The sequence below is a fragment of the Nelusetta ayraudi genome, unplaced genomic scaffold (assembly GCF_046127955.1).
Source record: "Nelusetta ayraudi isolate G7.1 ecotype Tasmania unplaced genomic scaffold, CSIRO-AGI_Nayr_v1 ptg000059l, whole genome shotgun sequence".
NCBI lineage: Eukaryota > Metazoa > Chordata > Actinopteri > Tetraodontiformes > Monacanthidae > Nelusetta > Nelusetta ayraudi.
The window spans coordinates 724456-745676 of NW_027466109.1; the positions used below are offsets into that span (position 1 = coordinate 724456).

Below are 21221 nucleotides of genomic sequence, written 5' to 3' on the forward strand. Positions count from 1 at the left end.
TGCGTGCGCGCGCATGTACACTCTTCCGCCCTCTCCCCCTCCCCTCCCCTCCCCTCTCTCTCTCTCTCTCTCTCTCTCTCTCTCTCTCTCTCTCTCTCTCTCTCTCTCTCTCTCTCTCTCTCTCTCCCTGTGTTCTGGTGCCGCGGCGGGTGAGAGGGAGCCCGAGCGGAGGCATGGCAGTGGGGAAGTCGGACAGCCAGAGCGGAATGAGACCTGGTCGGGGATGGCGGACAAATCTCCGACGCTGCTTCTGAAGCTGTTCGCCGCCAGCTTTTACGGCTTGAGCTCGTTTCTCATCGTCGTGGTGAACAAGAGCGTTCTCACCAACTACAGGTAGTCCCCCCCCCCTCCAGAAGCTCGGTCGCCACCATTGTTGCCGTGCGCGAGGAAGCTGCGTTAAGCTAAGCTAGCCACGGGAAGTTGAGTTGGCCGGGTCGTGGAGGCAACACGGCGGCGGGCAGCAGCCGAATAAGACCGCTTCAATTAACGGGCGAATTCACGGAAGCTGTGTTTTTTTAAGCTGCCATTCAGAAGTTCCGCGTTTTAACGCGTCTTGCCCGCAGGCTGTCATCTTGGCTCCGACTAACGGGGATTTTTTTGTTCTGTCTTTTGTCAGGTTCCCATCGTCAGTATGCGTCGGACTTGGACAAGTAAGTTTTGTTTGTTTTCCCTCCTGGTGAAGTGATATTTTCGAACACATCGTCGGCAGTCAGGGCGCGAAGTAACGTCCCACTGGTGTGTGTGCGTGTGCGCGCGTGTGCAGATGCTGGCCACGATCGTTGTGCTGTGGGTGGGCAAGGCTGCGAGGGTGATCAGCTTCCCCGACTGTGACGAGAGCATTCCTCGCAAGGTAAAGACCGCCGTGCATCACTAATGAAGCACATTCACTGTTCCATTAGCACTCACCCCCGTTCACTTTGCCTTGTCGCCCCAGACATTCCCTCTACCTCTGCTTTACATGGGCAATCAGATCACCGGCCTCTTAGGGACCAAGAGGCTGAAGTAAGTATTCACACTCGGACCTCTCGGGCATTTTACTGTCGCGCCAATGTTGACATGTGGATGTCCTCCCCTGCCAGCTTGCCCATGTTCACGGTCCTCAGAAGATTCTCCATCTTGTTCACGATGCTAGCCGAGGGAATCCTGCTCAAGTAAGATCACCAACGAGACATCAAGGCTTTTGGGTGTGTTCTTCTCGCACACGGCTCCAAGCAGACTGTGGACTGAATGCCTTTACTGTCTGTGACCTTTGACAGAAAGAAATTCTCCAGGCCAGTCCAGCTGACAGTATTTACAATGATCCTCGGGGCGTTCATAGCCGCCAGGTAAGCTCTACTATCTCCAGGTGTGGAGCCTTTTTTTGCAAGGCCAGAATTACCTTCACTACAAAGGCCGGTCCGGTCTGATATATGTCCTCATTAAGTTATATGGCACTCGGAGAGGGGAGGGTGGTCAGTGGACACATGTTGTACATCTGTAGAGAAATGCCTGAAGCAAAATGAGCCTACGGCTCTCAGTGTGTCCGCTCTCTCTCAGAACTTTTCTTTTCGTTGCAGCGCTGACTTGTCCTTCGACTTGCAAGGCTACGTGTTCATTCTCATGAACGACGTGCTGACTGCAGCCAACGGAGCCTATGTGAAACAAAAATTAGACGCAAAGGTATGTGGCAGCCCCGGCAGGCCATGATGAATAGTAACCATTGTTGGGTGGAGCTGTTTTTGGCATTGAGGGGACGCTGGCGAAACTCAGAGAGCCGGAGTTGCTGCAGGGCCGGACTTAAAGAAGCTCGCCGTGTGCCCTCTCTGCTCCCTGGGGGCCGGCCGAGATCATCCAGTCACTTTAAAACTGCACTTTTAACTTTGTATTCTGGGTTTTTGTTGTGTTTTAATGAATTACTCCTGAGTCAGAAATGTCTTGGAGCCGGTTTTAGTGGGTTTTTATGTCACATGCGCTGTCAGACGCTGCTCGCCGGCTCCTCTCATGTTACAGCGGAGGAGGACCTGGATCTACATTTAGTGTGTGCTGTCAGTGAGAGCAGCAGCTGCCAGTGGCGAGCGAGACAGTGAGGTGTGCGTGCCTTACACTGAACGCTTGGCTCCAGATGCCGGACGTCTGCCTGCTTGTTACTTAAGAATGCCTTACAGTTCTGGTTCTGATGCTTTTATACATTGTTGCGTTGTCTCCCCCGTCTGTCCCTGTCGCTCTCCCAGGAGTTGGGGAAATATGGACTGTTGTATTATAATGCACTGTTGATGATCCTTCCCACACTTCTGTTGGCACATGTGACCGGAGATGTGCAGAAGGTAAGCTGACCCCCCCCCCCCGCAACATAATTCTCATTAAGTCATCGTGAACGGAGCTTTGTCAGACGTTGTGTTGCGCCGATCAACGACCTCCAGACTCTTTTTAAATTTAACGTGGTGCCAAAATAGTTTGGGCATGTGTCTGTTCTTGTTGTGCGCTGCCTGCTTGTCGGCGAGCGCTGGCACAGACTTCCCGGTTGGCCCAGCTGGGGCCCAGCAGCCAGGGAGGCACAAAGCAGCTTTTATACACCTAGCAGAGTTATTACTGAGGCACTACGCCGCTGTACTCTGTAATCTGAGGAGGACAAACACACAGCCGCCTTGTGACGCTTTTTTTTTTCGAATCTGTTTTTGAGTTTTGAGGGTTTTTTTTTTTCAGTTGGTAGAATTTTAGCACGCCGACATATGGACATTGACTCGCGTTCATGTGATGTTCATATTCTTTCACAGATTGTAAGGTTAGCTTCATTGTTTTTAATGAATAAACTGGATATTTATGTCAATAAAATACATAGTTTCTTACTTATTTAAATTACATTTTTCATGTAATTACGTTTAGTGTTTTTTGTTGTTGCTAAAACCGTGTTGTTTCTCAAGATGCAAAGACTCCTTTTCTTCCTCTTCTTCTTTTCAGGCAGTAGACTATGAAGGCTGGTCCGATATGCTTTTCCTCAGCCAGTTCATCCTTTCTTGCATCATGGGGTAAGAACACAGGTCTCAATGTGATGTGGGTGTACACCACCAGCCAGCAGAGTGGAACATCTGGTTTCTTTTGGCATCACCATGGCTGAGATTCAGCCCGTCAGCCGTTGTTTTCAATAGACAACGGCGCTTTGTCTCAAATTCAACTCTTCAGTCTTCCTCTTCCCTTGAGGCAGAAGTCAATGACAACACGTTGCTTTGCAGATTTGTGCTGATGTACTCCACCGTGCTGTGTACGCAGTACAACTCTGCGTTGACGACGACCATCGTGGGCTGCATCAAGGTGAGCCGTGGCTTTATTGTAATGCATTCATCGTGAAGTTACAAGCTAACGGCCTCACCGTTCACACCTCCGTTGCCTCTGGGTTTTTGCAGAACGTCCTGGTGACGTACATCGGGATGGTGTTCAGTGAAGATTACATTTTCTCTCGTACCAACTTCATCGGGTTGAATATCAGGTATGAACGCTTTAATTTCTCAGATGTTATTAAAATACTTAAATATTTTAGTGGTCGTACGACAGATTGATCTGTGGCACTGCTTGTCCGAACCCAAGGCTTTGCAACCCCAACAAGCCGTCCTGTGACCACAGCTCTTTAATCAAATCATCGCAGCCTGTTTTGAAATACCCAAACTCTATCAGCGGCGAGCCTCAGCTGTGCCAAGCCCTCCTGGAGGCCGAGCATTTTCCTTTCACACAACTCATTTTGTGCCACAAGTCCCACAAGCCCATAATGACGACGGCTGTTCTTGTTGCTGGTGTGAACAGATGTGGAGCAGATGACGTCTGTTTAGTTGACGCAAAAGAACTCAGATACGCTGATACCAACGGGGCTGCCCGGTGTTCTGAGTGTTCATGTTGGTTCATGTTGGCAGGTGTGATGGAGTTTCTGTCTAATGACCTGCTGAAACACGTTGATCCTGATTGGCAGGGATCCAACGCTATGATTATCCAGTTTTGATTTGCCAAAAATAATGGACGTAGAATTTTTTTTAATGCCTTAGTTAATGTCAATTCAAAGACTAGAGCATAATGAACACGTGAATACAAATGAACCTCACACACCTGGTAGAACATTTCCTCGTCTTTAGTTTTTTTTCCCGCAAACATTTGGTAAATAGGAGACTGACTGTAGGAGTTGATTGGATAAAGATTCAATCGTCCTATTATGGTGTGCATGGTAAATTACCGACGGGAGTGTGTGTGTGTTCTGCTGACACACCTGTTGTCCTGGCTTGTTTCAGTATCGTGGGAAGCCTGGTGTATTCCTACATCACTCTCACAGAGGAGCAGTCCAACAAAGCCAGTGAGAACACCAAGCTGGACATCAAAGGCAAGGTGGTTGTATGACAATGGCAAAGACACTGGATTTAAATATTTCTATCGAACCAGAAACTTTTATTTATGGAGTATTTTTGATATGAATCTGTGAGATCGTGGTCCAGGAAGAGATGTTGCCAGAAAGATTGTTGATCCCTTTTTATAAAGTGCAGAAGTCTTTTTAATGTCCAGATTTTTATACCGAGCATGTGCGTGCGCACTGGGGATAAGGGAAACACAACCAGTGTTATTTATATTACATTTCCTCACCTTTATATGACAAGAACCTTTTATAATTCACATGTTGGAGTAATTAGTGAACGGACACATGGTGAAGCTGCAGCAAGTATTTATTATTTAAAAAGTCAAGGTCCTCATTTTGTTCCCTCTGGTTCTGTTTACATAGAATGTCACTTTAGATGCCTTCTAAGCTCGGTGATGCACTGAGGTTTGTCATCTATGGTTTCTGTCTCCCGTACTTTTCGCACACTGTATGAGCTCAAATCGTCACGACAAGCAAAAGGGGCGGGGCCACAGCCAGCAAGTTTTTAATCAAGGACTGTGGTCTTCAATGTTCCTCCATGTGGGAGGAGATCAGTTTACATGTTGCTCCCTCAGTATTAGAGAATTGGTCTTGTGGACTCTTGCAGTCTGTGACAGGTTCCTTCTATGCAGAATTACCAAACAGTACTTAATACTTAAGGTTTGTTACTTGTACAAAAAGATGCATTGGTTTGTTTTTTTACAGTTACTCTTTTTTTTTTCTCAACTCATTGTCGCACTTTGAACTGAGGTAACATCTGCAAAAATAGCTGGGAGTGAATTACCTCCTGTTACATTCAATGTTGTGATTGAGATTACTGTACTCTCTTGAAATTTGTTTTGGTTGTTGGAAGCGTTACAGACTTTTTTTTTAAAAAAAGCAGTAATTGTTTAGGTACGTGCTGTTTTATCTACTTTTTCATATTTATTACTTTTTAGACTAACATTAATTTTGTAGGTGGAGTGTCCTGTGCATTGTGATGCTGATCTTGTCGCAATCAGTGTAACCAAGGACCATTGGCTATTATGTGTTTTCAAATAATTAAAGTTGTTTTTTTTAACGTCTTGAAACATGTTTAAGACTTTTCTTCTCAGTGTTACCTGTGTGTGCATCATTTTAGAGAAGCTACATTCATTTGGTTCTCTATGGAATGAATAGTGCCATTGTACCGCAGACTACATGAACGCTCTGACGACGCAGCAAGTTACTGTACCTGATCATTTCTGACCACTAGACGTCACTAGAGTCATTTAAAAAAAAGCCTCCAAACAAAGACTGTTTTCAGGCGCCCTTTCGATCTGCGCTGCAAAGAAACTGGACCTTTTTAAGGTAATTTAAAAAAATTTAAATTTAGGATAAATGAATCAAACATCTGCAGGGTGAAGCGCAGAGATGGGAGATGATGCGTTCAATCAGAATGTCTTTAATACAAACCCACTTCCACAAATGCAACAGCTGTGAAACTGATTGGTTTTCTAATGACTTTTATTCACACATTTATGCATGAGATTGAACCTTTTTGCATTTAATTAAAACTTTTTAAATATTGCCATGCCAGAAATACTTTTCCGTTTTAGTCTAATTTTCTTGGATTTGACTAGAATCACCCAGCTTAAATTGTAGTCCAGACTGCAGCAAATGACTATGGTGACCTCTGCACTGTAGATTTCTGGTGTATATTTTAGTGTGCAAATAAAGACAACAGAATAAACATCAGGTCATCTGCTTGATAAATGAAATCAACAAAAGCTCGAAACATGTCTTCAATAACACCTGAGACCTGCACAGATTGCAATTGTGCAAATAATTAAAAAAAAATTTTTTTTGATTATCTTAAAATCTTGGCTTGCATAACGTTACCACATTAGGATTGATGAACAATTTCAGACATGGAGAATTTTTTTTTTTTTTTAAAAAACACGCTACAAATTGAAACCACATTGATTTCACATAGTTCTTACTATGGACTGAACTACAATTGCGACGTGATGTATGACATGGCTGTTGCACAACAACATGTGCAATAGTGTCTCCCTTTGTTTCCTTCCTCCAAACTCCCTGCAACACCAAAACAGCTCAGAACCACAAAACTGTCCATGAAAACAGATACATTTCAATGTGCAGCACAGCGATGTAATCACTGTTAACGATACACCTTGCATAGGCTGAAGCAGTGTGCTTTTCGCACCACATGCTCTGTGTAGACCAGATGTGAGCTCGACAAACCAATGAATCCACTCTACAATGAGTAAAACTGCACCCAAACAAGAAAAACCGGTCTGAGCTGCATGGAGTGGTCCAATATTGCAAAGATTTGTCTGCCCCATGTATTAAAAAAAAAAAAAAAAAAAAGGTTTAGGGCAACTTCTCACCGGGAACCATCTTGTATACAATCACGAGAAAAAATGGCTCTTCTTTTAAAACTGTACCACAAACTGATAATAAAAGGGAAATCTCCAGAGTGCTTCCAGCCTGAGCCACAGGTGAGGTATGAAAGGTGAGGGGAAACTGCATAGTGCCTGCCTACAACCTTCAACAGAGTAGAAAAGCAGCTTTGGTGGCTTTGGTAGAATCAAGACCAACAACAAGACGAGGTCTTTCACAGGGGGGCTGGATCCTTTCATCGTTTCCCAATATACTAGAACGTCACGGCTACGCTGAACATGTAGCTCAGCACTGAGCAATATGGCAGAGAAATAAAAAAGAAAACATAAATATATAACTTACACCGAAAAGTCTTGATCTGTAAGGGAGTGGTGCCGGAACAGTCCGCGCGTCCGCCCTAGAGCGTGACCAGGTTCTCGGCCATGTAGCACAGACTGTAGAAGTTGCAGGCGATGCAGCAGAGGTTGCACAGGGACGACAGCAGCCGGTAGAGCCACAGGCGGCCGCTCAGGTGTCTGTACTTCACGTCCGTCTCGCACAGCTTGGCGTAAGCCTCGCGGTTCGACGACAGGCCGATGTCCAGGCCCAGTCCGCACGCCTGCTCGACGAGATGCATGTCGGCCATGATCTCCGACGCCATCTGGCCGAACCACTGGGCGTTGACCGCCGCGACCGTCACCGACACAAAGAAGATGAAGATCTGGAGGAGAAGGTAGAAAGATGACTGAGTCAGTCCGTCGACCGGACTGCGCACGGAGTGACGCTGCCGAGAGAACGGAGCCGGCGCCGACCTGAAAGGCCTCCTTCTCGTTCAGCATGTCCCTGGGGTGATACACGGCGTAGATGGTGAGGTTGAGGAAGGCGCACGCTGAGCCCAGGTGGAGGTAGAAGGGCACCAGGCGACTCTGGATGAACCCGTAGGTGTGTCTGTTGAGGTGGTTGTCCATCACGAAGCCTGTTTAGAAAGAGGAGCAACTCATGAGCCCAGGCATGGGCAAACTGCGGCCCGGGGACCATATGTGGCCTGATAAACTTCTTAACCTGGCCCGCCAATCTTGAAGAAATGATATTAATAGTTGTATTTCATCCATTTTGTTAAGAGTCATTTCAATAAAGAGCAAAAACACTGGGGGGGCTTCAAAGACACCGATTATGTAACCTTTTGTTCATTTTCAACTGACATTAAAGCACCAGTTTTCTACATATCCCATGATATAGTTTTTTCGTCCAATGAGGTGGCTCACCAAAACACTCCATCCACCTGCTCTTGCTCCTGCTCCTGCGTCAAATTTCAGAACCCACTGTGGCCCCACCAGTCAAAAAGTTTTGCCCAGCCCTTTGCATTAGCCTCTCTGCTGACCGGGACAAACTTTGAAGAGGCAAACCTGCTGGGTAGCTTTTCTTTTCTCTTCAACGATGGTTTGAGTCATTGACATGCAGTGTGAGAGAATGTCGCTGCCCCTGCTCAAGACAAAGAACTTGTGGCTGGCCTAGTGCACAACAAGCGACTCAGTACCAGTCCGTACTGGATATGTGTGTTCTGGTGGCCGTTTGCTGAGCAGTTATGTATCCAAAAGGTGAAGTCGCTCTAAGATAGAAAAGTGTCACAGTGCAGTTTCTGGCTGTATGACAGCAAACTGCATAAAGCGACCCTCCTCCTCCCCCTTGCTTCAAACCACGACTGCTCAGTGTGTGTGTGTGTGTGTGTGTGTGTGTGTGTGTGTGTGTCTTTGCCGTCACACTTGATACTAACTTGAAATAAAGGTGACCCAAATCTGCATTCCCCAGTAGGTGGACAGCAGCACCAGCTGCAGCAGCTTGACCGTCAACGTGGGCTCCTGGTCAGCGGACATGCTGCTTCCTCTTCCGTCGGCCCGGGCGCCGCTTGAATCCTCAAGAAACTGGAGTGTCTGGAAAGGCAGGTTGCTGTTCGCCTGTGTGGAGGGCAACCGGCGCCCAACCCGCCCAGTCTCTGTGAAACAAGAACAGCGTTCGCGGGTGAAGTGGGTCAAAGTGAAAGTCTAGCGGAGAAGCCCAGCAGCTCCGCACACACCACGTCCTTTAATGTACTTCCGCATGGCTGTCAATAAAACGGATCTGTTATTAGTAAAAAATTTAAATCGGCCCTTTAAAGTGCAGATGTGAGTACACGACTCGCGCTGCCAATTCCAGCGAGCAACCGCAAACACCGTTGCTGGGTTGTTGCTTCATACCGCAGACGTGCAGCGAACACCATGGCACCCTATCCAAATACAACTTTCCATAAGAGCGACAGTCATAACTCGCGTCAGACGCGACGGTGCAAGGTAAAAGTTGACTAACTGGTGGAGACGGTTAGCTTCGCCGAAAGACTAGCTTCACTCCAATAAACCTGTCGCTCGCTGGTCGAGCTTTTACGACCCACAGAGGTCGGCAAACGTCGGGCATGACGAATTAAAAAAAAAAAAACATATATCAACCCGAGAAAACGCAGTGGTGTGGTTTTAAATAGGTCGAGTACAGCCAACCTGTTGCGGTGACTGTCCGAGCAAAACTTCGGCGCTGTCAAAACTCCTCAAGCCTGCAAGCCCAGAAGTGCTCGCCTCGCCTCGCCTCGCCTCGCCGTGGTGTGGAGGTGAAGCAGGGTCTGCAGGACACAAGGACGCGCCCACTGCAGGACACACCCTCCACGCTGGCAACGTTTCGGAAAGGCGGAAACAGCTGTAGAAACTTTTTCTCTAAAGTTTTTCTAAAGCCAGATTCAGATTCTGTTCTCATTTATGGGTTGTATACCTTTTCTTTCATAAAGAAGTTTGTACGGTGATATTCTTTAAGTATGTTTTTAGAACGCCTAGAATTAACCAAATGTGTACAAATAAATACCAACACTGGTTGATATTTCAATCGTTCAATCAAATCACATCAAATCACATTTTATTTGTGTAGCACCTGTGATGCGTAAAATGCAACCCAAGGTACTTGACAACAAGTAAAATAAATAAATAACTCATCTCAAAGTTATAACACAGCGGATTAAAAAGATATATAAAAAGCATAAGAAGTTAAATAATATGGTAATACGCTTATTTACACTATTGATCAATGATGCCTTTAACAATTTATTGACTATTATTTATTCAGTTTTGACTTCTTTAGCCGTGCATAGCTAAGAGTAAAGACACATCAATTTAGCTTTACTTGCACCTTGTCAGGATATATGCAGTAGCTTGGGTGACGACACTGGCATAATCTCCAGCCACTGCATGCATGGAGCATCTGTAGTACACAGATCATCTTGTCACCCTCCATGCACTTATAAAAAAGGCTTGTGGACGGGAGCCGGCGCCCATTGTTGACTTAGCAGGTGTTGATTATCTCTAATGGCTGTCTGCGCTTCTCTGATGTGAATTAGCTGGTTGAATGTTTTAAGTTTGCAGTCGAAATGAAAGACTTGAAGACAAAGAATTTATACTTTTTGAAAATGTAATACATTTATTACAATTTATTACAAAACAAACAAAAAACTTTACCTCTCTGTGTACAACACAAAGCAGAACCTGTAGTTAGGCCCAACAATGATCAGAAAAGTTGTACCGAGAAATATATCTTGAGAACTTTCTCTCATACGTCAGGTAGCTTCATCTGGGAAATGAATTAGCTAATGCTGCCCCGAGCATTGTTTTGCAGAAGGTTGTGCTTTTCCCTGCGCATAAATTAGGCAGTGGAAGGAGAATACATTCATTAGTTCAAATCAATACAATTCTATTGCTCTTACTTCACATTAAAGGGCATGATTTATGAAATTCAAAACAGATTTTAAGCCTTGCGCACAGCTAAAACTGGGGATGTATTTTGCAATATAAAAAATATATTTATATCAAACACCCCCAAACTTGTAGCTGTCTCAGATCATGAGTGTGACTTGCATTCAGGTCCTTAGTGTCGGGCAGATTTGCAGATTTTGTCGTAAACCTCGGGGAAGGCGTTCTTACAGCCCAGTTCCTCCCTCAGTCTGTGATACAGCCGCCCGTCAAACATCTCCCAAAACTCCTCGCGCTCCATGTACACGTCGGCATAGAGCATCTGGAAACTGCAGGGGGACACAGGTCACAACATCAGTGCACATATTTCAAACGTCAGTTCTAGCCTCTGATATCAGCTGAAGCTCAGACTGAAGGCTGATTGTTACCCGTGAACGTCTCGGACAAACTTCTCCAGCTGACGCGTCGATGCCTTGGCTTCAAAGTGTTTGACTTTGGGCTCTCCGTACGCTCCGATGTCCACATACAACTCTGCCTCTTGACCCTTGGGGTGCACCATCCCTCTGCCAGGTGGCAACAGGAAGGGACACAGCCACAGAGGGTACACCTGAAAGCAACAAGGTGGAGTCAGGAAGAGTGCACGCTGCAAAGTCGCAAGCGTCTCGCGGCAGAGTCCACATCCGAGTCCTACATGTATGTCCTGATGGAAGCACGTGATGGCAGCCTGCAGGTTCTTCATGGGCACCAGCATGTCCTGGACCACATGGTGCTGTTCATACAGTTTCCTGATGGTCTCTCCCTGGGTGAGCTTCAGCAGCGAGATCTTGGGAGGGACCATCCAACCAAAGAGCCAGCGAAACACTGGGTTGTTGCCAAAAGGGATGATGTCCTGGGGAAATTTGACCAATACACACAAAGGATTTTTTGTTTTGTTTTTTGTTAATACAAATGATGTGGATGGTTCCTACTAAAAATAATAACACAATAAACTGTAATGGATAAACTCTTTGTGGACGGTTACTAAGTCATTTATGCTTGTGAGGGTTGCACTGCCAATTATATGGGGGGGGGGGGATGAATTATAAAGCTGTACTTCACTCTAATTATTTTTCCAAATGTAATTTAACAATTTGAGATTTGAATTTCTTCAAATCAAGGGGGAGCCTAGAAAAACATTATTATTATTATTATTATTATTATTAATAATAATAATGATAATATTATTATTATCATCCATAAGTAAAAAATACACCACAATCAGACAGAACAGACTGTGTCGTGTATGTTTGCATCAGTGACGTCTAAATATACTTTCTTATGGCTTTATGCAGCCGAAGTGCAATTCTCTTTTCTTCCACCAGATGGAGGTAAACTCACAGATGCATTTGTCCATAATCAACTCGCACATTTGCACACAGCGTATCCCAGCAGTCTTGGGGTGAAGGTGTGATTACACACCGGAACAATAACCCTAACAACAACTCCAGTCTCAACCCTAATACTAACTCTAACTTCAATCCTAATCCTAAACACAATCCTTATCAAAGCCCAACCCCAAACCTAACCCAACTCTTATCCTAACCCCAGCCCTAACTTCAACCCTAACCTCAACACCCACACTAACTCTAACTAACTACTATGGTGAATCACCGGCTGTCCCCTGACATGATGGCACCAGTTTGTGAGCATGCTTGTGTGTGAGCATGCGTGTGTGCGTGTGTGTGTTTTTAGGTACCTGAAGCTCCCAGAAGATGCTCCTGGTGTGTCTGTGATAGTACTGTCTCAGAGGGATGTATTCTACTCCAGTTTGCTCCCGCTGCAGGTAGCCTTCCACGTGTTTAAAGAACCAGGGTTGAAAGTGCAGTCCGATCCGATTGATCTGAGTAGAATTTAAAACAAAAAAGCAAAGCTAAACACAGTGAAATCAAGAGAAAATAAACAAAATCTCACGTGAGGGGTACCTTGTCAGGTTCAGCGTGGTCCGTCATGGTCCCCGTCATGATTACAGCAGAGTCCAAAGAGTACTGGAGGCCTTCCACAAATGTGTTCTGCTTGTTACTTGACGCTTCGGTGAAACGTCTGCAGATGTTCTCCAGGCCTCTGACCGGCTCGTAGTGCAGCTTAACCCAGGACTTGGCGGGTACGATCTTAATCTCAGCTGCGACCAGGAAGCCCAGGGTTCCACAGGACCAGGGGACGGCATGGAAGAGGTCCGAGTTCTCCTCCTGAGGGACAGAGAAAAGGTACAGACTTATATTCAAGTACGCATGAATGCACAGCACCCTTAAGGTGTTGCACGTGAAGGTTTCTTCCGCTCACACTTACCTCAGTGCAGCGTACCAAGCTGCCGTCAGCCAAAACCAGCTCGTAGGCCACGCAGATGTGCTGGAAGAGGCCGTAGATGTGAGAGGAACACTCGATGCCTGTGCCCATCACCAGCCCGCCTGCAGAGAGAATGAAACATTTGTCTCCCGGGCCGTTGAGCGTGACGGGGAGCAGCTGCTCAGAGCGCTCGCGTACGTGTCTGCGCGGACATGGGGATAAATAAATGCACCACACGGGCTGATGGGAAAACATTAGCTCGTTGATGCGCACTTTATGGCATCAGGAAATCCATTATGAAACCCGATGCAAGGGGTGCTTCCAACGTCGGAGCACATTTCCTCCCATTTTTATCTCTGGGGCTGCAGCACCAGTCCACTAACACGATTAGAGGAATCGGCGAGGCTCTGAGCAGGATGCAGTGATTGACGGATGGGAGGTGGCTACAGTATCACGCACAGATCAACACGCTGTGGAAAATCTGTGTCCTACCCGATGGCCAAAGATGACAATAAGAGAGGTTATGATGATGATGATGATGATGATGATGATGATGATGATTCCCCGGAATCTATTAGGATCTAATGTGAACAACTCACCCACTGTGAGGTCATCAAGCTCCGGCACCACCGGCAGCGTCCAGCCAATGGGGTTAAGCAGGGCGCTCACCTGACCCATGTTGGCGAGTGGCTCGACTCTCACCACCTGCGCGACAAAGACCAGCGTGAGCAAAGCTCTCTGTGACTCAATATATGAGTTGCTGATAGGTTTTTGTGCACATATTCATCTTCATAGTGGTGGCTCTTTGGCCACGTTCAGACTGCCAGCCAAATTCCGATTTTTTTTTTAGCCCATCCAGATTGAAACCGGATGGCTCTTGTGTAGTCTGAAGAGTCACAAAGCACCTGAAATCTGATAATTGCAAGACAGATTGTAACAACCTTCAGTGGGTCGACGCCTCCGCTTCGACATCGTTGCTACAGCAGCCTGTCAGATGGATCAATAATGTGGCCCAGTCTGAACTGAGCCAGATCCCATTTGGACACTTGCTAAAAACAGTGTGGACAGTCAGCCCTGAAAATCGGATTTGAGAAGGAATCTGATTGGAATCAGATTCCACTGCAGTCTGAACGCAGCCTTTATCTTAAGTTAGATATTTGTCATTAAACCATGATGGATTATGAATCCGCCCACCTGCCTCTCGGTGTCCACCTCCAGAATGTCCATCATGTTGATCTTGATGTTCTTGTGCGTCTTCTTGTACTTGCCCACGCGCAGTGACACGGTGAGCCAGCCGGGTCGACCTGTGCACATGTAGCTTTTGCCGCCCTCCTTCCTCCACTCGCGCACCTGTAAGGTGAAAGAACACAGATTATCAGCGACAGAGTGGAGCAGGGTTGTCTTCTTTCTAATGTTTAGTGTGATACAAATCAGCATCGTTATGAAGTCACTGAGTCCAGTGCCAGAGAAGCCTGGATGGGGGAAAAGAAGCTTGGAGTCCAATAGAAGTTTTAAAGTGGTGTTATACTATTTACAATTTTGGACAAAAACAAGAGGGAGGAACCAAGAGCTTGCTCAGGCTGTGACATCACAAAGGGAAACTGTGTTTTAATACAGACTTTCAGAAGCTCAATCGCTTAAAAAAATTATATTATAAATTCGGAGACAATAGAAATCACATTTGGTCCTCTTCCTCATAAATATGATGTGATAATGTGATTTTTTTTTTCTCCTTAATTTCTTTTAAATGCAGATGCACATAATTAGATTAAATTAGATTAGATTTAACTTTATTGATCCCAAATTAGGAAACTACACTGTCAACACACCAGTCAAAAAAAAAAAAACAATACATAAAGTGAAAATAGAAGGATAAAAATAAGCTATACAGTAATGAAAACAAATAGAACACACCTACTGGATTCATGCCCTAAAACGCCTTCCAACTCTGGGGGTGACTTTAAGTAGAATTTATCAAATATTAAGATTAAAAAAATAAATAAATAAAAATGATTTGATGGGTCGGGCTTCAATGGGTGAGCAAATCGCAGTGCGCCACGTCACAGACACACGAGCACCTGTCGGACGGCGACCATGACGAAGACGCTGATGAAGATGAAGACGACGGCTCACCTGTCGCTGGATGTCGCGCACGCGCTGGTCGTGCAGCTTGGGCGCGGAGCACATCTTGAAGATGATCCACGCGCGCACATAGTAGTAGACGTCGTAGACGACCGAGAGGGGCAGCAGAAAGAGGCAGACGAAGATCCAGCGCTGGTGGACGATCACGTAGTCCAGGCCTTTGACTCTGATCCAGAGCAGGAAGAGGGCGAGCAGGCCGCCCAGGTAGAGTAGCGGGGCCATGGATGGTTACCGGGTCGGTGCCTCTGCAGGTCCGCGACGGGCTCGAACTTTTCCCTCCTGGAACTCAAGCCTTGGACTCCGCATCGGTCACTGCTCACCGGCCGGGGCGATAGTTCAGCGCCACGCTCATTGGTGGAAGCTGGCGAAGGGCGAGACCGTGTGTTGAAGAACGACGCCGGTTGGTCATACGGCGCAGAGGCGGGACCACGAGGGCTGGTGCCGTCCTGACCTCTGGCCAATCACAGAGCGCCGAGGCGGTCACACCATGCTTGCTGACAGGAATGGCTCTGTTACAACACTGCACATCTGCCGCCCCGCAACCTTTGAATGAAGCCGTCAGATAAAGATCTCAGCGGTACCAAACACGGTGCTTTAAAGTTCCTCAAGTATCATAACACACAGCTAAATTCCTACTATCGTTTTTAATGCAGCACTACACTACTCTTTCACAGGATCTAAAATACAGAAACATATCAACGGACTAATAGTGTTGTAGCAGTTTAAATTAAGTATTTGTTACATTTTTTCACCTAACAGCACCATAAAAGAGAATGAAATTATGTTGTGAGACAAAGTCAGCAAAAATGAATTGCTCAATGTTTTCTTTTTCTAATAATAAGAATTTGTATTTACCTAAACTTGTACAGAAGTGGTCATATTTTGGAGTCTGTTTGGGTGTTTTTTAAAATTATTAGTTTGCCATAATATCACACAGAGCTGTGACATCAAGCGTGACGTCAGAAAAACAAATCTCAAATTGTATCACAATATAGACATGAGCTTGTGTAGAAGGTTTCTTATTCATATCCTCCAGTAACTATATATATTTTCTTTAAAAAAAAAAAAACTCTCTGGAGGTTATTAAATATCTGTGATCAGCAACAGCAATAGCCATTAATAAATGAGAGCTTTATTTTATTAACAACACAAAGCATCTTGTTTTGTGCGTCATGGATGAGAAATCTACTAAAACTGTATTTGCATTTTTGGGATTTTTTTTCAGAGAGATTGCTGACATGGGTCATTGCTGACGCGCACGCACGTGCACGTATGCACGCACACCAACACACACACACACACACACACACACAGGGCTAAAGTGGTACCCTTCAGACACATTAGTCAGAGGGAGGGTGGGGCGCCAGTAAAGATTTCTTAATGGGCTGTGTCGTGCTGCCGTCCATCTGCCTTGATGATAAACACAGCTTCTCCACACTGACCTGAGGCGCGTCAAGCCCTTCCCTTTTTTCCTTCACTCACCTTTAAAACAATAATTTGAATACTTTTTTTTCTTAAACTTTCTTAACAGAGACTGGGAATCTTCAGATTGAGGATTTTAAATTTGTTTTGTTTTTTTATCTTAATTTTTTTTTTTTTTTTTTTTTTTTTCAAAAACACATCTGATGATGGGAATTATGGAAGCCAAGTAGTGATCTTAAATCAGAAACGCCTGATTGATTTTGGAGCCTCTTGTTCTCACCGAGTGTCAGAGCGCATGGGGAGCGTACCGGGCGGCTGCCTGTGCCTGAGTGACACTGTCCATCTGCTCGCAGCCTAGACCGTAACCTCAGAGCAGCGTTAGAGTCCCGCAGGACAGGAGGATGCCTTCCCTGCACCACGGAGCAATCTTTGTCGGAGCCTTCCTCATCGTGACCGGCGGCTCCACAGCCTTCCTGGCCTCGTCCCAGAGCCGCCTGCAGGCGTTCTCCCTCTGCTGCGTGGTGCTGGGGGTGGTCATGCTCATCCTGGGGCTCTTCTGGGCCATGAACAGTAAAAGCGCCACAAACTACAACCACCAGGAGTTCGACCCAGAGTGTCCACACTACCCGTACAACGACTACCCCAACCTGAGCAGCCATGCCCTCTTCACACAGCACGGCGGCCGCTTCCCAGAGTCCCAGTCAGTGTTTCTGCCCAGGTGGGTACCCGGAAGAAAGATGGGTAATTTGAACTGCATGTCATCTTACGAAGCGAGTTAATTTCTTTGATCATCTTTTCACTTAAATACCTAAAAATCGCTTGGTTGTCCCGTTAAAATCATCTTTAAATATTTATCAGTGTCTTGTCATTTTCTTTTCCCTGTTCCGGCTCCATAGTTTATGACATCACGTCAGATTTTCTGGGGCTTTTTAAGACAGAGAACTTTATGGAAACATAATTTTAATGAAAATACTCACCTGGAGTGTGTCCTTCTTGCCTTTAAAATAATGTTGGGTTTCAAACTTGATGCAGTAAAGTGGTGTTGCCCTCCACAGGCTGTGCTCAGCCTTGGACTACCCTGCCATCCATTGATTTTCTCTCCTTTTACACCGTCTGCTGCAAGACATCTGCAACAAAACAGAAGAAGGAAATAAAAAGATGAAGGCTCAAACTTTTGTTCTTTTTTTTTAATGAAGCAAAGCACAAAGGAGTAAAGAAAATAAATAGAAAATCTGGTGCTATCTGCAGCTTTTTAGCTTAGCATAGCATGAAGACTTCATGAAAGAAGGGCCTGTTGCGGCAGACCAAATTGATCGTTACATTGGGTGGATTCCAAGTGAAATCCCTGCGTGTTGTTGCCACATTTAGCAACGTTAAATCGAGTGAGGTGTGCAGGAAGGTGAATTTCTTCAAGCCCAGTTTTTGATCTCTATTCTGCTGGAATCAATCTCCACCGGTTAGCCCCACATGCTAAGCAAATGACCTCACACCTACTACTCCGCATTTATTTTACTTAAATGATGGACAATTTCCAATTTTTTTTTTCATCCTAGAGTCTAAAGGAGAGGCACCATTGTAGACCTCCACCCCCCACGCAAAAAAACCCCACTCTGTTTACAGCTTCCAACAGAAAAAAAAGCTGGGCCTTAGCACCTGTTATAGCGGATGCTTTGATGAAATTGTCTCCTGTTTCTAAACAAACCAAAAACCAGCCCACCAGGCTGCGTCAGTGAGTTATCATCGACCTTTGTGACATAAAAAGTGTTTGATTTTTGGAAAATTGTCGTTTTTTTGCTTGACACAAACTTTCTGGAAAGTGTAGCTAGCTAAAGAAGCACAAGACGGACTGGAGACGGATTATTATTGTGAAAAATACGGATTGTATTATTGTAAAATGATGCTAAAACTCAGTGTGTGCATTGCTGCTGAGTGTTGACTTCTTAGCCCCTCCCCTCTAGACTGAATTCCACTGCCTCTTCATATTTTTCTGGCTCGTCACTGTGTCTGACTGCCTCCGTTGTTTCCTCGAGCGCAGGACGATGGAACGCCACCGACATGGCGGTCGCAGGGAGGATTTCGACTACCCCCCGATGGACGCGGGGGGTTTCAGTCCGTCGCCTCACCCTCCCCCGTGGCTGGAGCCCCCTCCCCCTTACGAGGTGGCCATCAAGACCACGTGCAGCTCCACACAACTGCGGCGGGCCTACTCGGACACACACCTGGCGTCGGAGCCGCTGTTTGGACGCTCGAGAGAGATCAGCTTCGAGGTTTGACGCCAGCGTGGGTGTCCCCCGCCCCGACCCTCTTCACCTCGTCCTCACCTCTCTGAACAGGCACAAGACTGAGGCCTTTTCTCACAATATCTACCGAAAAAGAAAATTAACATAACGGAAGCATGAGTCTCTCCCTTTTTTTACTGTAAGTTGGCCACATCTTGTCCGAGCATGTCCAAGTTCCTAATTCAGTTACAAACACATTTATGAATATATGAATAGAGCAAATCAAATAGTGAGTCTCACCAGATTCAGCCTTAAAAGACCAAAAACTAAAGCACCGAGACACTTTTAGAGAGCAAAGCATACATACAGCGGCTGTGGGCGACCACTCTGCTCTGTGGTGATGTCATGAAGGGAATCAATAATATTCTGAAGCTAAATTCTGGACACAGACTCAGAATTACAGGAGCAGACTGGACATCTAGCCCACAATTAGGACTGAAAATGTAAAAAACAAAAAACTGTCTAAAGTCACAAATGAACCTGTTACACTGTATTTGTTCCTGTTGATTGTGAATTCTTTTTGTGGGAGCTTTTCTTTCTGGACAAATTATTAATTATTATCAACTGATTCAGAGCAGGAAAAAGAAAAAAATGTGCATCTTTTGTATTGTTTGTGTGTAAAGTTAAAGCTAAAGTCCCAGTGGCTGAGTGGCTTTGTATGCTGCAGTTCGTAGATCCCACACGTAAAGCAGTCGCTCACATATTTACTGCTGGTCACTGCGTTGCTGGAAACTAAGTCTTTAAATTTAAACCAACCGGGAAGTGCAACTAACTCAGAGCAGAAGGGCAGAAGACCATCCTTGCTCTCCAGAGTGGCCTCTTCAAACGTAGCGGTGTTCCCGGGCATGCCGGGGGACGTCACTTCCTAGCTGAGCGAATGTTTTCTCCATCAACGCGAGTGGACGACGTTAGAAGTCACTTTGGGGAAACTAGCGGGCCGGCCTGTCGACGGCTCTCACTTCACAGGCTGCCCGTCAGCTTGTTGAGAGCAGGGCAATGATGACTCATCCGGCCATGTGGGTTTTTCCACTGCACTCGCCGAGCTTTATCACCAACCCACAAGCTGACCTGCTGTGACCACAGGAGTCTTTTATTCCCAGCGGGTCCCATCAGGGTTTGTGTGCATTGCTCCCCCTATTTTCCTTTCCATGCCTGTTTCTTTTTTTTGTTCTTGTTGTTGGTTAAAATTGTAGTCCATTGTGCAGATCAGCTTACAGGAGCCATAAAGTTGCTCAAGGAAGGTTATTTATCGCCATCAAAAAAACATTAAACGTTACAGGAGAAATTGATGGATACCAGAGAATCTGCCTGGATTTTCTGGGAAAACCTCTCACTTGTGAAAAGAACAATGTGCCAAAATGAATTTACCATGAAAGAAACCCATTAGTTGGGAGTTACAGGCGAGCGTGAGGATGGCAAACTGCTTTACACTGATTTTGTTGTTGTTGTTGTTGTTATGGGCAAACATTTATGTCATTTGAAAACACTACAAACAAAAAAACTGAAAAGGCACTGGAACACATTGTAAATGATACAACAGGAGCAAAACACAACTGTGCTTGATTGTGACGTGCTTCTGGCTTAGCGTTAGCTTCTTCTTCTTCTTCTTTTTTTTTTTTTTTTTTTAATATTTTCAAAGTAAAGTGAAAGATAACACATATCTTGGTTGGCCATGCATGTGGCCAAGAATGCATGACCGCTGACACACACACAGAAAATTAATTTGTCCTTATTGGTTCTTTACTCCCTTTTCCCTTTAGTCTTTTATACATCTGAATATGCATGCTTGTATGGATTATCTTCATTTAATAAATCAATAAGAATTGCCTAGCAGCAAAATGCAGATCTGGGTGAGAGCAGACCTGTAAGTAAGACTGTCTCTACAATTAGAATAAAAATAAATAAATAAATCCAACAACCCTGCACAATGACTTTGCAAGAATTGTACTTCTACACTTAAAGAATGGAAACAATATTGATTTATTTTTGTGTCCTCAGCCATATTGAAATAAACGTGAATCAAATAAAATGAGTTAAGTAAACGATCTATTTACATAACCGACGGTGATGAAGCTTTTTCAGGGGGAGGCGGATACGCACATGCGCGCACACAGACAGACAGACAGATATAAATTCTGCAACGTTTCATTCTGGTCTGGTTACTTATCAAAACTTAAAAAAACAACAACAACAACAACAACAAAAACTTCAGAACTGAAAAAAGGGCGCATTTCATTCCACAATAAATCAATCAATCCCTGCTAATCATCACTTCGATGCTGCTCAACCTCCAGGCGCGCGCGCGCGCGCGCGCGCACACACAAACACACACACACACACACACACACACACACACAAACACACTCTCCACAGCAACACAGGCTGCTTTGTGTTTTCGAGGGTTGTTCCTCCGCCACAGTGCGGACAGAGCAGCAGCAGCCCGAGGTGACAGAAGTGTCGGCCTTCCTGCCCTCCCCTCCCCTCCCCCCACCTTCCATCCCTCCCCCTCGCTCCCCCCCCGTCACTGAAAACTCTTCCTCGCTGAAAAGAAAAAAACAAACA

General features: G+C 45.5%; 4 protein-coding genes across 6 annotated transcripts; 2 read left to right on the forward strand and 2 right to left on the reverse strand.

The window, feature by feature from the left end:
• Window positions 1-117: 117 nt before the first annotated feature.
• slc35d1a (solute carrier family 35 member D1a) lies at window positions 118-6271 on the forward strand. The gene is made up of 12 exons (XM_076039183.1): window positions 118-333; window positions 617-650; window positions 764-850; window positions 935-1002; window positions 1080-1151; window positions 1257-1325; window positions 1557-1659; window positions 2211-2303; window positions 2938-3005; window positions 3210-3288; window positions 3381-3463; window positions 4251-6271. The coding sequence occupies exons 1-12, from the start codon at window positions 224-226 to the stop codon at window positions 4354-4356; spliced, it is 972 nt and encodes a 323-aa protein (XP_075895298.1). The 5' UTR covers window positions 118-223; the 3' UTR covers window positions 4357-6271.
• LOC142897108 (transmembrane protein 205) lies at window positions 5060-9466 on the reverse strand. 3 transcript variants are annotated; one of them, XM_076039181.1, is made up of 4 exons: window positions 9262-9466; window positions 8508-8851; window positions 7546-7709; window positions 5060-7454 (listed from the first exon to the last, which is right to left on the reverse strand). In XM_076039181.1, the coding sequence occupies exons 2-4, from the start codon at window positions 8605-8607 to the stop codon at window positions 7152-7154; spliced, it is 567 nt and encodes a 188-aa protein (XP_075895296.1). In that variant the 5' UTR covers window positions 8608-8851; window positions 9262-9466; the 3' UTR covers window positions 5060-7151. The 3 variants fall into 3 exon arrangements, with proteins under 3 accessions (XP_075895296.1, XP_075895295.1, XP_075895297.1); XM_076039180.1 differs by having other exon boundaries at window positions 8508-8726; window positions 9262-9465; XM_076039182.1 differs by lacking the exon at window positions 9262-9466 and adding an exon at window positions 8968-9172.
• Window positions 9467-10198: 732 nt separating this feature from the next.
• On the reverse strand, window positions 10199-15294 carry dhcr24 (24-dehydrocholesterol reductase). The gene is made up of 9 exons (XM_076039433.1): window positions 14950-15294; window positions 14011-14166; window positions 13416-13521; window positions 12820-12938; window positions 12456-12719; window positions 12230-12373; window positions 11186-11383; window positions 10923-11101; window positions 10199-10823 (listed from the first exon to the last, which is right to left on the reverse strand). The coding sequence occupies exons 1-9, from the start codon at window positions 15178-15180 to the stop codon at window positions 10670-10672; spliced, it is 1551 nt and encodes a 516-aa protein (XP_075895548.1). The 5' UTR covers window positions 15181-15294; the 3' UTR covers window positions 10199-10669.
• Window positions 15295-16086: 792 nt separating this feature from the next.
• Window positions 16087-19818, forward strand: LOC142897215 (uncharacterized). The gene is made up of 2 exons (XM_076039348.1): window positions 16087-17098; window positions 18416-19818. Exons 1-2 carry the CDS (start codon window positions 16782-16784, stop codon window positions 18651-18653), a joined length of 555 nt encoding a protein of 184 aa, XP_075895463.1. The 5' UTR covers window positions 16087-16781; the 3' UTR covers window positions 18654-19818.
• Window positions 19819-21221: the final 1403 nt, after the last annotated feature.